At 48.6% G+C, this 13,430-nt stretch overlaps 1 protein-coding gene across 1 annotated transcript in view; it reads right to left on the bottom strand.

The window, feature by feature from the left end:
• NUP133 (nucleoporin 133) overlaps nt 1-13,200 on the bottom strand; it is a 35,024-nt gene extending 21,824 nt beyond the window's left edge. Inside the window, exons 1-11 of the mRNA XM_080651312.1 lie at nt 12,910-13,200; nt 10,731-10,849; nt 9,284-9,387; nt 8,502-8,609; nt 7,901-8,035; nt 6,859-7,029; nt 5,189-5,344; nt 4,580-4,650; nt 4,174-4,321; nt 2,997-3,144; nt 1,735-1,892 (exon numbers count right to left, since the gene is read on the bottom strand). Of these exons, the coding sequence (XP_080507438.1) occupies nt 1,735-1,892; nt 2,997-3,144; nt 4,174-4,321; nt 4,580-4,650; nt 5,189-5,344; nt 6,859-7,029; nt 7,901-8,035; nt 8,502-8,609; nt 9,284-9,387; nt 10,731-10,849; nt 12,910-13,091 (1,500 nt within the window). The 5' untranslated portion in view covers nt 13,092-13,200. The remainder of the gene's footprint in view (nt 1-1,734; nt 1,893-2,996; nt 3,145-4,173; nt 4,322-4,579; nt 4,651-5,188; nt 5,345-6,858; nt 7,030-7,900; nt 8,036-8,501; nt 8,610-9,283; nt 9,388-10,730; nt 10,850-12,909) is intronic.
• Between the last annotated feature and the right edge of the window lie 230 nt (nt 13,201-13,430).

The raw sequence follows: 13,430 nt of genomic DNA on the forward strand, positions 1-13,430 counted from the left end.
TATTCTTATTGACATCAGAGAGGAAGAGAGAGATAGAAACATCCATGATGAGAGAGAATCACAGATGGAGCCTGCCACCTGGGCATGTGCCCTGACCGGGAATCGAACCCCGACCTCCTGGTTCATAGGTCGGCGCTCAACCATGGAGCCACGCCGACCCGGCAGAATATTCCTAATTCTTGGACTGAAAACTGGGCCCGCCTGTGACAGCAATAACACGGGTGCACCACACTCTCCATACCAACGGTTTATGTACATAAAACACATATTGAGAAACAAGATAAAATGAACCAAATGATCAACCGAAGTCCTAAAGAAAGGGTACGTGTATAACTGAGGGATTACATTGTGAGTAAAATTACCTGGGGATTTCATTATAACCAACACAACCCTTCCTGGGTCTGCTCTTATACAACTCATCACAATGTGTGTTACTAAGCGTAACAGCTGACCTCAAGCTTAAACAAGGATTTGAAAAGTTTTTTTTTTTAATATATTTTATTGATTTTTTATAGAGAGGAAGGGAGAGGGATAGAGAGCTAGAAACATCGATGAGAGAGAAACATCGATCAGCTGCCTCCTGCACACTCCCTACTGGGGAGGTGCCCGCAACCAAGGTACATGCCCTTGACTGGAATCGAACCCGGGACCCTTCAGTCCGCAGGCCGACGCTCTATCCACTGAGCCAAACCGGTTTTGGCGATTTGAAAAGTTTTAAAGAAATGGAATACTGTAAGATAGCTTTGGAACATCAGCAGTATCCACATTACCAAAACAAAAACAAAAACAAAAACAAGTTATATTTTGTTGAAACTGTACCAAATGACTTTAATTCTCAATTACAGAAATGGTCCAGATATTTCACATACTAGTCAAATGGGAAGTAGCCCAAATGGTATTATTTATGGTCTCCTGTAAAAGAATGGTAAGAATCTTGTAGATCAGGGGATTTCGGGTTTCAAGATGACAGGAAAATAAAATGGATGGTTTCACCCCTCTCTCCCTCTCAAAAACCACCCCAAATAAGAAGCGAAGGCAGCAAACCAGCCAGACATCTGTGCTGCCAACCACAGCAGAGACGGAAGCCAGAGGGCATGGCAGCGACGGAACAGAGGGGACCAGCAGCCCTGCCTGGGGCAGGGGCAGGGCCCGTGCGGCCTGAGGCCAAGGCCAAGGCCAAGGCCAAGCAAAGGACATGCCGTTTCTAGGGACCTGCCTATGGGAAACTCCACGGACGGGCCCTGGGAGAGCTGCTGGCGAGCGCGGGAAGATTCAGCCAGATGTAAGCTAGCAAATATAAAATAGTCACCGCACGCTCCCGGATCACATGTGGCTGAGTAATGAAGAGGGTGTAATCAGTGTATCACTTGACTCCGGGAACTGTCAAGAACACTCACATTGCCACTATCACGGGAAAGAAATATTTGGATGAAAGGCAGAGAAAGAACTATGCTCCCCCAAGTTCTCATCTTCTATAACAGGAAGTCAACAGATGGCTAAAACTGGTGAATTAGGAGAGAGCAATATATGGCTATTACTTAGAAACAGAGAAAAAAATACCAGAAGAAACAGCAAAAAAGACTTAAAAGTAGCTGCTCCGGCAAAGAGGACAAAGGGGATGAGAGAGATAAAGAACGGATGTTTTCATCACAACGCTTCTGAAACGACCTGACTTTCAAAAACATTTGTGGAAACAGCCTGCTACAAATGTGAAAACAACAGAGAACCACATACCTCATTGCTTGGCCCAGCGATGGAGGATGCTAAAGATTCTTCAAGGTCCTCCGCTAATATGGACACATTTTCCCTGGAAGTAACAGACACCAGTCCACTGTTTCTAGAAAACAGGATCGGGACACCGCCACAGGAACCAGCTCCTAGAATACTGTCCCCTAGAAGACAGCAAAGCGCACCATCAATTATCCGAACAAATGCTTCCTAAAACCCCCACCCTCGGCAGAAAATCAGCTGACGCCCGAAGACACGTCCTTGGCCTTTACACTACCGCTCCTGCTGCGAGCTCAGTTCTTTGTCCCAGGTCCAAGGTCAAGAACCTGCTGCTATCTCAAGTAGCAGCCTGTGCCCTCAGCTTCAGGACAATCAACACTAGCCTCGCAAGACAACAGCAGGTAGTAAGCAAAAGAGTAAAATGACTCGTTCTGCAAAATTCCAAATACCAGCTTTTGTAACCTGATGGGGTCCTTTTCTTCTATTCTGCCATGACTCACTGGGTAAGCCAGTTGGGGGGCGGGGGGTGGGAGGTCTAAGCCTGCTCAGGGCCTCACTTAATGCCATCCTACCCACCCAGTCAAATCTCGTGCTGGGCCGAAACCGGTTTGGCTCAGTGGATAGAGCGTCGGCCTGCGGACTGAGGGGTCCCGGGTTCGATTCCGGTCAGGGGTGTGTGCCTTGGTTGCGGGCACATCCCCGGTGGGGGGTGTGCAGGAGGCAGCTGATCGATGTTTCTCTCTCATCAATGTTTCTGGCTCTCTGTCCCCCTCCCTTCCTCTCTGTGGAATATCAATAAAATATATTTAATCTGCCCTCTGCCTCTGCCCAACCCCTTTAGATAAATATCCTGATTTAACCATCTGTTTGGCTTTCTTTCACTCCCAGATGGCAACCCCCGCCCCCTCTCCCCCATGAGTCCAACACCTGAGGGTCTTCTTATCCAGGGGTCTACATACTTAAAGAACAAGTCAGAACGAGTCACTCTTACTAACTAGGGATAAGCAGTTACTTCTCACATCAGTCCTTCCCTTCTTGGCATTTTCTGGAGGAAGCGTTGCTATTTTTGCCTATAAATGACAGCCTGGGAATTGTACTCCCGTCTGGTGTCTCAGTAGGGCTGTGACTTCAGCTACCATGGCTGTGTGGTGCTGAAGGTCTGAGCAGCCCCTGGAGGTACCGAGCTTGAAGAAACACTCACGGGAGAAGAATGAAGACGACAAGAATGACGAGCGAGCTCACTGGCCTCGCTCTCAGCTGCTCCGTACCTTGCGTATTGAAGACAATTTTCTCCTGGGGGGGAGAGAACCTGCCGGTGCCCGTGGAGCACACGAAGACGGCGCTTTCGCTGCACAGGTAGGCGGTCTGGTTGGAAAAGTCCGGGACCATCAACCGACACATGGTCAACTCTTCAGACTGAAAATTAAATTCAACATTCCATCTCATGAGGACCGACACACATGATGATTGTCTGTATGATTTCATCATTCCCACTTGGGTACAGCATATTACGGTTTATCGAAGTAAAAGAACAAGTTGGATTTCCTTACAGTATTCAGCTTCACAAGTCATATTAAAATAAGCAAAAGGATTTAGCAGAATTAGTACGATACGAGGTTAAATGAAATGAACGTACAGTTGTTAAGGCTGTAAGTTCATTTCATGAACATCATAGTTATTCAACAATATGTCCAATTGCTATTAAGAAGCTTAACACAGGAGATCTTTTTGTCCTTTTAATCATTTACATGAACTTTAAGTGCATAATGCCTAAATAAAACCCTACCTGGAGCGAAAGGGAATTTTCCTGTGATATACAGGACTCAAAGCAAACCCCAATGTATACTGGTTTGCTCCTTATTTTTCTTTTTTTTTTTTTTTTTTTAAATATATTTTATTGATTTTTTACAGAGAGGAAGCGAGAGGGATAGAGAGTTAGAAACATCGATGAGAGAGAAACATCGATCAGCTGCCTCCTGCACACCCCCTACTGGGGATGTGCCCGCAACCAAGGTACATGCCCTTGACCGGAATCGAACCTGGGACCTTTCAGTCCGCAGGCTGACGCTCTATCCACTGAGCCAAACCGGTTTTGGCTGCTCCTTATTTTTCACTTGGTAGTTCACCGTCAGTCTTTTCTTTCTACTCAACAATAGAGAAATGAGGCTCTCCTCCCAGAGTAGGTGAGAAGCAGCCGACTGCGTGCTGCCAGCGGCTTCGACTCGCATTTCTCTTCAGCTAAGGCTGAGGAGCAAGTCTGAGATGGCAAGTAAAATGCAACGTCTAAAACGTAGCTGTTTCCAAATACACCCTCCAAAATAAATAAAACAAATATACCCAAGCCCTGCAGATGAATCTCTCCAAGAACTTGACCCTGGAATGGTTAGGGAAAGAAAACCCAGCATGTGAGCATCACTCTGGGATTGAACTTAGATAAGGTCTTACCTGAAAGGGTGGATTATACTGAGTGACTTCTACTGTGACCGCGTCTGACATCTGGTAGCCATGATCTTCCACGGTCACCAGGGAGTAATAGACGAGACACGGGCTATCTGCGGGGTGCCACGCGGCTGCCAGCACCAGGAGCCCGTCACTGGTCAGGGCGAAAGGGAAAGCGACAGTCACTTCGGCAAACAGCCTGGCAGTGTCTCATGTGGTTAGACACGCACTTCCCGTGCGGGCTCCCAAGCCCACGCCCAGACATGCACCCAAGAGAAGTCACACTGGCCGCTCACATGGCGAGATGAGCGTTAGAGACCTAGCAAGACGGCTCATGCTCATGGTTTTATCACAACATCCACTTCCTCCCCAGACAACTACCTGGATTCTTTATGGCAAAGGAACTGCTCACCAGTTTTGCTTCAGATCCAAATACCGAACGTTGACCCCCTCTTTAATAGCTTCATAGTTGCTTTCCGATCCCTAGATGAAAACATCAACAAGATAAGCTCCGCGCGTACAGGAATCACCTTCGCCTCTGCAGCCCCAGCACCGGCTAACGTGCCTCAGCCACAGCAGCTCAGCTACTGAGTGATGCATGCATTTTAAAGGTTATTAAGTCAATCGGTGAGTTACGATATCTCTGTAGGGGTCCTCAAACTTTTTAAACAGGGGGCCAGTTCACTGTCCCTCAGACGGTTGGAGGGCCGGAATATAGTTTAAAAAAAAAACTATGAACAAATTCCTATGCGCACTGCGGGCCCGGGACGAGTTGGCTGCTAAGCAGGACAGGCAGCGGCATCGGCGGGCCGGATCCATGTCCTCGGCGGGCCGCATGTGGCCCGCGGGCCGTAGTTTGAGGACCCCTGCCTAGAGATTGAATACTTGATTTGTTTATCCGGTGGCTAAAAACTGTGTTTGTATGTTACCTTCACATATGTTATACGGATAGAACACTAAAGGGGCAAGCACACGCATGTCACCACAAATGGGACGAGAGGCGCGGCCCGCCGTTTCTTACCCAAATAGCATCGGTGATGTTCTCCTTCAGGGCCCTGTTCACGTCCCAGCTGTGCACCTGCCTCTCTGACGCCTCATCCAGCTCCCACTTACAGATGTTCGCACTGGTCAGGCTGTACAAGCTTGACCTCTCGCTGTCCCACAGGACACTGGAGAGCTGCACGGAGGAGAGAAAAAAGCCAAGTTCACAGACTCCGTGCCAAACACAGTACACTATGTTTCTGAAATTCAAGTTTCGTCTCTTCCATGATACTTGATTAGTATTCCCAGCAGAATTCTTGCTTTAGGATCCAAAGGAAGGAAGTGATCCTGAAACAGACCCGAAAGCAAGGCAGATTTCCGCCGGCAGAAACATCAAGGCAGAGGCCCACGCGGGGCAGGGGTGGGAGGCGGGAAAAGGCGAGGGTCCTCAGAGAGCCGGCAGTCCTGTGAACGTGGCACGTAGGTGATAACCAGAAAAGAGGCAAAGATGAGGCCCCGTGAGACATCAGGGACGCACAGCAGAGTCTGGAATGTAAGTCTGCAAACCCAGTCAGCACGGGGGTTCTAATCAACGGCTTTGGACGGCAGAGCTGTTAGAGGGAAAGGAAGTGGGAGGGATGTGTGTAGATAGTTAAACGTTGTTATTTTGCCTTTTAAGTATCTGCTTGCTTATGAAGTATACTGTGTTCTTTAGAGCTGGGTATACATGAGTGTTTTTTGGGTCATTTTTGCTGCAAAAAGCTTGTTCCCAGTTGGTCCAATGCATGGGAAAGGGATGCCTGCTGGTTTCAGGGAGAGCGGCTCAGGCACAAGCCAGACCCCAGGGGACGCAGAGGGCCCCTCGGAGGCCTCTGGACTCCACAGGCTCCCAGTCGTGCTAGAGGGGGAGCCTTCTGAAGAGATCCGAGCCCAGCCCGGGGCCTGGCAGCCTGCGGGGTGAGGCAGGGGTCACCCATCTTCTTGAGGAGTTTCCCCTCCTCCGGGAAGCGGCTCTCTGGGAAGTCAGAGGTCCGTGCGGGAGGACCCAGGGCCTGCAGATCCAACAGGGCCTGGCCTGGCTCCTCTGCACGGCCATGGCGTCCTGAATTTCACCCCCTCCCTGTAGGAAAGGCTCTGGCACGCCCTGGAAGAGAACGCAGCCGCCTCGCTGGGTTTGCATCTTTAAGAGCCGCTGGGTCCCCTCACGCTTCTCCTTAGCCAACTTGTGGGAGAAGGGCCCACGCCCCGCAGAGCCACATCGCCGAGCTGGAGACGGAAGCCCAGAGAGGGGCAGGGTGGGAGGCGGCTGGCGGCAGGCAGGGTGGGAGGCGGCTGGCAGGCCTGCAGATGCAGGTTGACCAGGCGGCTGGCGGCTGGCGGCAGGCAGGCTCTCCGTGGTGCAGTAATTCTTTCCAATGTGGGAGCTCACGGTTGTTCCGCAATAAGGAGTTAAGGACAACAAACAAACACACACGGAGTTTATCCCTGGCCGCGTGGCTCAGCGGTTGAGTGGTGACCCATGAACCAAATCACGGTTCGATTCCCGGTCAGGGGCTGTGGGCTTGATCCCCGTGGGGGGCGTGCAGGAGGCAGCCAATCAATGATTCTCTCATCACTGATGTTTCTATCTCTCCCTCCCTCTCTGAAATCGATAAAAATACATTTAAAAAATAACACAAGCTTAGAAAACCAGTTATTTTATTAACTTACTACGAGATCGCTGCTCGGAGATAAAATCCCCAGAAGAGAGGAGACCTTCCGCCCAATCCCTGAGAGCACGCCCTGGCCTTGGGGCAGGGCCCGCTGATGAACCTTCCCCAAGTTCTCAGGCGTCAGGCGGATCAGCTGGCTTCCGGATGAGGCCAAAATAAAGCTTCCTCCCTGGGAACAAACGGTGTGAAATTAATTCAGTGAAGCACCTAACACCAAGATAAAGAAAATTAACACAAAATGCTTCACTACAAGGGAAAATCACCTATCCCTTACCAAGAAATTTCAGAGCGTATAGCAGGGGTCCTCAAACTACGGCCCGCGGGCCACATGCGGCCCGCCGAGGACATTTATTCAGCCCGCCGAGGACATTTATCCGGCCCGCCGGGTGCCGCTGCCTGTCCTGCTTAGCAGCCGACGCGTCCCGGGCCCGCAGTGCGCATAGGAATTTGTTCATAGTTTTTTTTTTTAAACTATAGTCCGGCCCTCCAACGGTCTGAGGGACAGTGAACTGGCCCCCTGTTTAAAAAGTTTGAGGACCCCTGATATAAAGGAACACTGCTAGTAAAATAACTTCCGTATGAATCCATTCACTTAAGATCATTCTACATAGAAAAACTTTGGTTGCAGTTTTGTTTTATAAACTGCCTATTTTTCCTGGTTTTTAAATGACAGGTTCACCACATTGCAGGTTAAACAAATCGAGCGTCAGATTTTTTTCTTTGGTGAACCTGCAGAGTATACAGTAGCAAACCATTCTCCGTCGTGTCCGAGTTTTTACGTCACTCGTGTCAAATGTTCCTGAAGGAAATGAACACCAGCAGCTACTATCCGGTGCTGACAGTTCAGAGCCCTATGAGAAGTCCTTTCTCTCTCTGACTGTTCGAATCCCAGACCCTCGCCTCCCTCTCGTCTCTCTTTTATCGCTCCCCGGCCTGCATGGTCTGTTCAAAACCCTGAATATTTAGCCATTCAAACCCCACTTCTAAGCCACATGACAGCTTCCCAGTACAGAGAGAAGAATATCCATCGTGTACTATACCTGCACCGCTGTTAGGAAATTGTAAGGCTTATCACCTCCCGAATCTACGTAAGTCTCTGTGTAGGCGTCTTCATGAGCAAGACTTGGCCAATAGCGGATGGAGCCTTCTCTGGTGGCAGCCATGACAGCAACAGACTGAAAACAAGGTCACCACACTCAGCAAGATCACCACACTCGGCCACCACGATAAAGGGAGGACGCAAGATCTGGGCGTCTAATGAAACTGACATTAAAAAACCAGGGCAATTTACTATCTGATTAGGAAAAACCAGAAATAAAAACTCCTTTTGAACCTTAAAAAAAATTATCATACAGTAAAATTGACTTTTTTCTTCGGTTGTGCAATTGTATGAAATTTACCACACGAACAGACTCATGTTAACTACCACCACATAGTAAGGACACAGGACGGTTCCATGAGCTCCTAAAATTCCCTCGACCAACGCCTTTACAATTTTCAGAACATGCCTTTATTGTGCCAAGACCAGTGTCTTCATTCCCGTCACTTGAAAGTTATGTCTCAGAATGAGGTCCGATGACTGACTTTACAACTCCCTTACTTGGAAAAAAAATGATTTCAAGAAGCACTTAAGTCACCTACCTGAGTAGAATGCGCTTCGCCCGAGGCAGCCGAGTAGGAGAGAGCCACCAGGTCAGCGCTCCGCTGGAAATCGCTGGGGGGCAGCTGAAGCTCTTTGCAAACAGATAACTGTAGAGCAAAGCCCACAAGAGACCTTTCGCATCAAGTCCACTTTTTTTTTTTTTATTAAATATATTTTATTGATTTTTTACAGAGCGGAAGGGAGAGGGACAGAGAGTCAGAAACATCGATGAGAGAGAAACATCGATCAGCTGCCTCCTGCACACTCCCCACCAGGTATGTGCCCGCAACCTAGGTACATGCCCTTGACTGGAATCGAACCCGGGACCCTTGAGTCCGCAGGCTGACGCTCTATCCACTGAGCCAAACCAGCCAGGGCAAGTCCACTTTTTTGAATATGCACCTGACTTCACCATTTCCTTTCTCTGCCTACTTTACTTTCTATTTCATTGCTGGAAATAGCACTCTACAAATATTCTTTCTTCTCAACATTGTCCATCAGGCTTTCAGTAGTTTTAAAACAAAGTTTCGTAAGATATAAAATCAGGAAAGCTTAAGACCTAGACAGCACTCTGAATATCAACCAAGCCAATCTCTTCCCGGACTGAAAAGCGCGTACTGCTTCAGAGAGGAGTACATGCTCAGTATTTTAGATCGCTGTGCACATGCAAACGCACTAATGCAGACTGTCCTCCCAACAACTCTACAAATTTAGGGTAAAAACTAAGGGCCAACTGGTTCCCTCTCCTCTATCGCCTTTCATCTCCCCAAAGAGCCATTACCTTAGAAATGGGGGACAGAGCAATCTTCCAGACAAGGAGCTTGTCTTTGCAGACCAGACAAGCCCATCCACCTTCATCTATGCGAACAGTCAGCTGATCATCATCTGAACAAAAATATGAGGGGAGAGGAAATGAGGTACATAGTTCATCTTAGCGTCTGAAAAAGAGCAACTGTTCACATTTCCTTACACCAAAGTCTTCACTGCCACACTCTTCACCACGAAAATTACCACTCATGAAAAAGGTTGATCTACAACAAAAAATGCTCTTACAGCCCTAACCGGTTTGGCTCAGTGGATAGAGCGTCGACCTGCGGACTGAAGGGTCCCGGGTTCGATTCCAGTCAAGGGCATGTACCTTGGTTGCGGACACATCCCCAGTAGGGAGTGTGCAGGAGGCAGCTGATCGATGTTTCTCTCTCATCGATGTTTCTAACTCTATCCCTCTCCCTTCCTCTCTGTAAAAAATCAATAAAATATATTAAAAAAAATGTTCTTATATATGATTCAGGAGTTATCAATACCGAAAACCAGAGATCCATTTAACTCTGATAACCACTGTTAGAAGAAATACACCTGAAGACAAAAAGTATGTGTTGGGCCTAGGTTTAATATCTCTTAATTTTTGTTATAAACAGATATCTTACTTTCTGTAATGCTATTATAGTCAAGATGTGCAAGTTCATGTTGATGAGAAATATTCCATCTTTTAGAACGGAGTACTTACTTTAAACTTTTCTGTCATTCACAGTATGAATACATTTTACATCATGATGCATTTGTAAACAATGTAAATAAAATAAAATATAACTTACTTAACACTATATGAGATGCACTCTGATATTCCAGATTCTACTTTATTTCATTTTTTAAAAAATGCTGGTTATGAAACACTAAACTGATCTTAGTCACCACCTACAGTTTGAAAAACAACATTCCAGAAAATCACAAAGATCTAGAATTAAATTCTTTTATAAAAAATATATATACATTTTTATTGATTTCAGAGAGGAAGGGAGTGGGAGAGAGAGCTAGAGATATCAATGATGAGAGAGAATCATTGATCAGCTGCCTCCTGCACGTCCCACCCTGGGGATCAAATCCGCAACCTGGGCCTGTGCCCTGACTCGGAATCGAATCATGACCTCCTGGTTCATAGGTTGATGCTCGACCAGTGAGCCACGCCGGCCGGGCCTCAATTAACTTTTGAAATTGAACTTGAGTTTTGCATTTGCAGTTCTTACAACCATCAAAGATCTGACTGTGCTGGAATGAAATTCTGCTTCTAAAATGTATTACATTTCTCAATTACATTGGAAAGCAAACAGGTTGTCCCTGTCTGCCCATTTCGGTGGAGGGCTACCAGAGAACGCACCCATTTCCAGCTCCCGGCTAGAGCGAGGCTTCGTGTGAACTGCAGTTAGAGGCGAATGGGAGATGACACCCACCTTCAGCCAATGTGAGGACTTCCATGACTTTAACGGGGAGAGACGACCCAAACGTCTTCACATCGTAGTTCATGGTCTCGGTTATGGAGTGATGTGGGAACATTCGTGTCGGTGTTCCTCTAGAGAAGAGAGAGCTCATTACTTCACCCTAAGTTACATTCCCCATCACCCTAATGTTTACGTATCTATTTTCACAATAAAGAGAAGAGCTTTGATAAATGTGAAGTGGAACAGTGAAAAAAACTCTGGCTCATGTATTCGTAATTAAATGTATTTTTCATTGAAGATGGATGGGATGTAGTAGACCCTGGCCTTACACTTTTATACTCTAGTTTCTGGATGCATGTGCCATTCACCTAAACTCTTTATAACTCTGCTTCCTTAGCTTTGAAATAAGGTTGGGCTAGATCAGCGTTTTTCAAATTGTGGGTAAATTTGAGGGTCTCAATCAATCAACATTTTTGAAAACAAGACTGAATATAAAATAGGAATATAAAGTCTGGTAAAAAAAACTATTCTTAGCTCCCTGCTTATGGTCAAAAAAGTTTTACAAACTTCGGATTAAACTCTCGTCACCACTAGAATGACAAGAATCTACCAGATCTGCATAATCCAGCAAGAAATTAAGGAGGAGCCCTGGCTGGTGTTTCCCAATAGTTGGGGCATTGTCCAGCACACCACAGTGTCAAGGGTTCGATTCATGGTCAAGGGCATGTACCTGGGTTGCAGGTTCACCCCCTGCCCCAGTTGGGGAGCATGTGAGAGGCAACCTCAACGTTTCCCTCTCCCCCCTCCCTTCTACTCTCCCTGAAAAAGCAATGGAAAAAAATATCCACTGGTGAGGATTAACACAACAACAAAAAAGAAATTAAACGGATCACACGTATCTGCTGCTGCCTGCTATTCAATATAGCTGATACAGCCAAAGAAATTATATTTTCTTTTTTTAAAAATATATTTTATTGATTTTTTACAGGGAGGAAGGGAGAGGGATAGAGAGTCAGAAACATTGATGAGAGAGAAACATCGATCAGCTGCCTCCTGCACACCTCCCACTGGGGATGTGCCCGCAACCAAGGTACATGCCCCTGACCGGAATCGAACTTGGGACCCTTCATTCCACAGGCCGACGCTCTATCCACTGAGCCAAACCGGTCAGGACTATATTTTCTTCTCACCTTCATTTTAACATTCAGAAAAATAATGGAAAGTCACCCGTTTAAAAGTTATTCTCTCTCTTATCATATGGAGATTAAAGGTGGAGACTCACATACAGAGTGGTCCAGAGCTTTGTTGACCAACAGGGTAGTACAACAAAGATGTTTCTTTAAAGGATCATCAACTGTCCTAGCCGGTTTGGCTCAGTGGATAGAGTCCCGGGTTCGATTCCGGTCAAGGGCACATGCCCGGTTGCGGCTCTATCCCCCGAAGGGGGCGTGCAGGAGGCAGCCAATGAATGATTCTCACCATTGATGTTTCTCTCTCTCCCCCTCTGAAACCAATAAACAGATATTTTTAAAAAAGGATCGTCCAACTATTCGGAAACATGCTGCCTCCTCCTAAAGCCCTAGATTAATTGAAGAAGGGGGCGTGGTGGGGACCAGCGATGGGGACCGGCGCGCCAAGTTTTTATCTGGTAACAAAACTATTCTCATCTCCCTGCTTAGGGAAAGCCTTTTCCCTGTTAATTTAGCTACAAGGGAACGTGTGTGGCTAAAAGCCCTTTATCATCCTGATGGGCAGAGAGTCACGGCAGTTAGCATGTCAGGTGCTACACAATGACGGGGGCTGGGGGCCTCATCCCCACCATCGCTTTCTAGCCGCGTCGGCATTTCCCACTGACGCCTCGGGCCGGGGTGAGGCGGGCTCGGAGCAGGTACCATCACCGTCACTTCACAGACGGGAGAACCTTACACCAGGTCACCGGGCTGAGAGGGAGGGCGGTAACCACCGATGCAAACACACTCTGCCCTTCACCTCCATTCACAGGTAATCCCACGGAAGGTGCGAGAGCGAAGACTGGATCAGTGAAAGTGATGCCCGATAACCTGCCAGGGCAGGGGAAGCGTTTCCCCAACACTCGGGCCTTCGCCGGTGCCACCTGATCCCGGAGGCTCTGGAGCCGCGGCCCGACCAGGCCCGCCGAGCCCGGAAGCCCCAGGCGGGGGCGATCGCTTACCGCGAGCTCAGCGAGCTGTGCCGGCCGACCGGAGAGAAGAGCGCGGGGGAGCCGCCCGCCGACCCCAGGGACAGACCCTTCCTGCCGGCCGCCCGCGGCGTGGAGCCCGGCCCGACTCCGCCCAGCGGTCCCCGCCGGGTCCCCGGCCCCGGGGTCCGCGGAGAGGAGACGGCCGGGAACATGACGGAAAGGAAAAGCTACAGAGCGCGCGTGGGTTCCGGCCGTGGGGCTGCTGCGCTGCCCGCGCGCGGAGCTTGAACACTGGGCGGGAGGGCGCGGAACGATGACGTCAAACGCCGCGCCGCGTGCTGGGAAGGAGGGCGCGCAACGATGACGTCAAACGCCGCGTGCTGGGGAGGAGGGCGCGAAACGATGACGTCACCGCCGCGCCGCGCGGCCGGGGCGCTGGGGGAGTGCGCGGGATAATGACGTTAAGCACAGCGGGGACGGGGACTGGAGGAAAGGTGAAAGGATTAGCCAAAGGACACGGATGCATGACCTATAGACACAGGCCACGGTGT

This window comes from Plecotus auritus, assembly GCF_963455305.1.
Source record: "Plecotus auritus genome assembly, chromosome: 14".
Lineage (NCBI taxonomy): Eukaryota > Metazoa > Chordata > Mammalia > Chiroptera > Vespertilionidae > Plecotus > Plecotus auritus.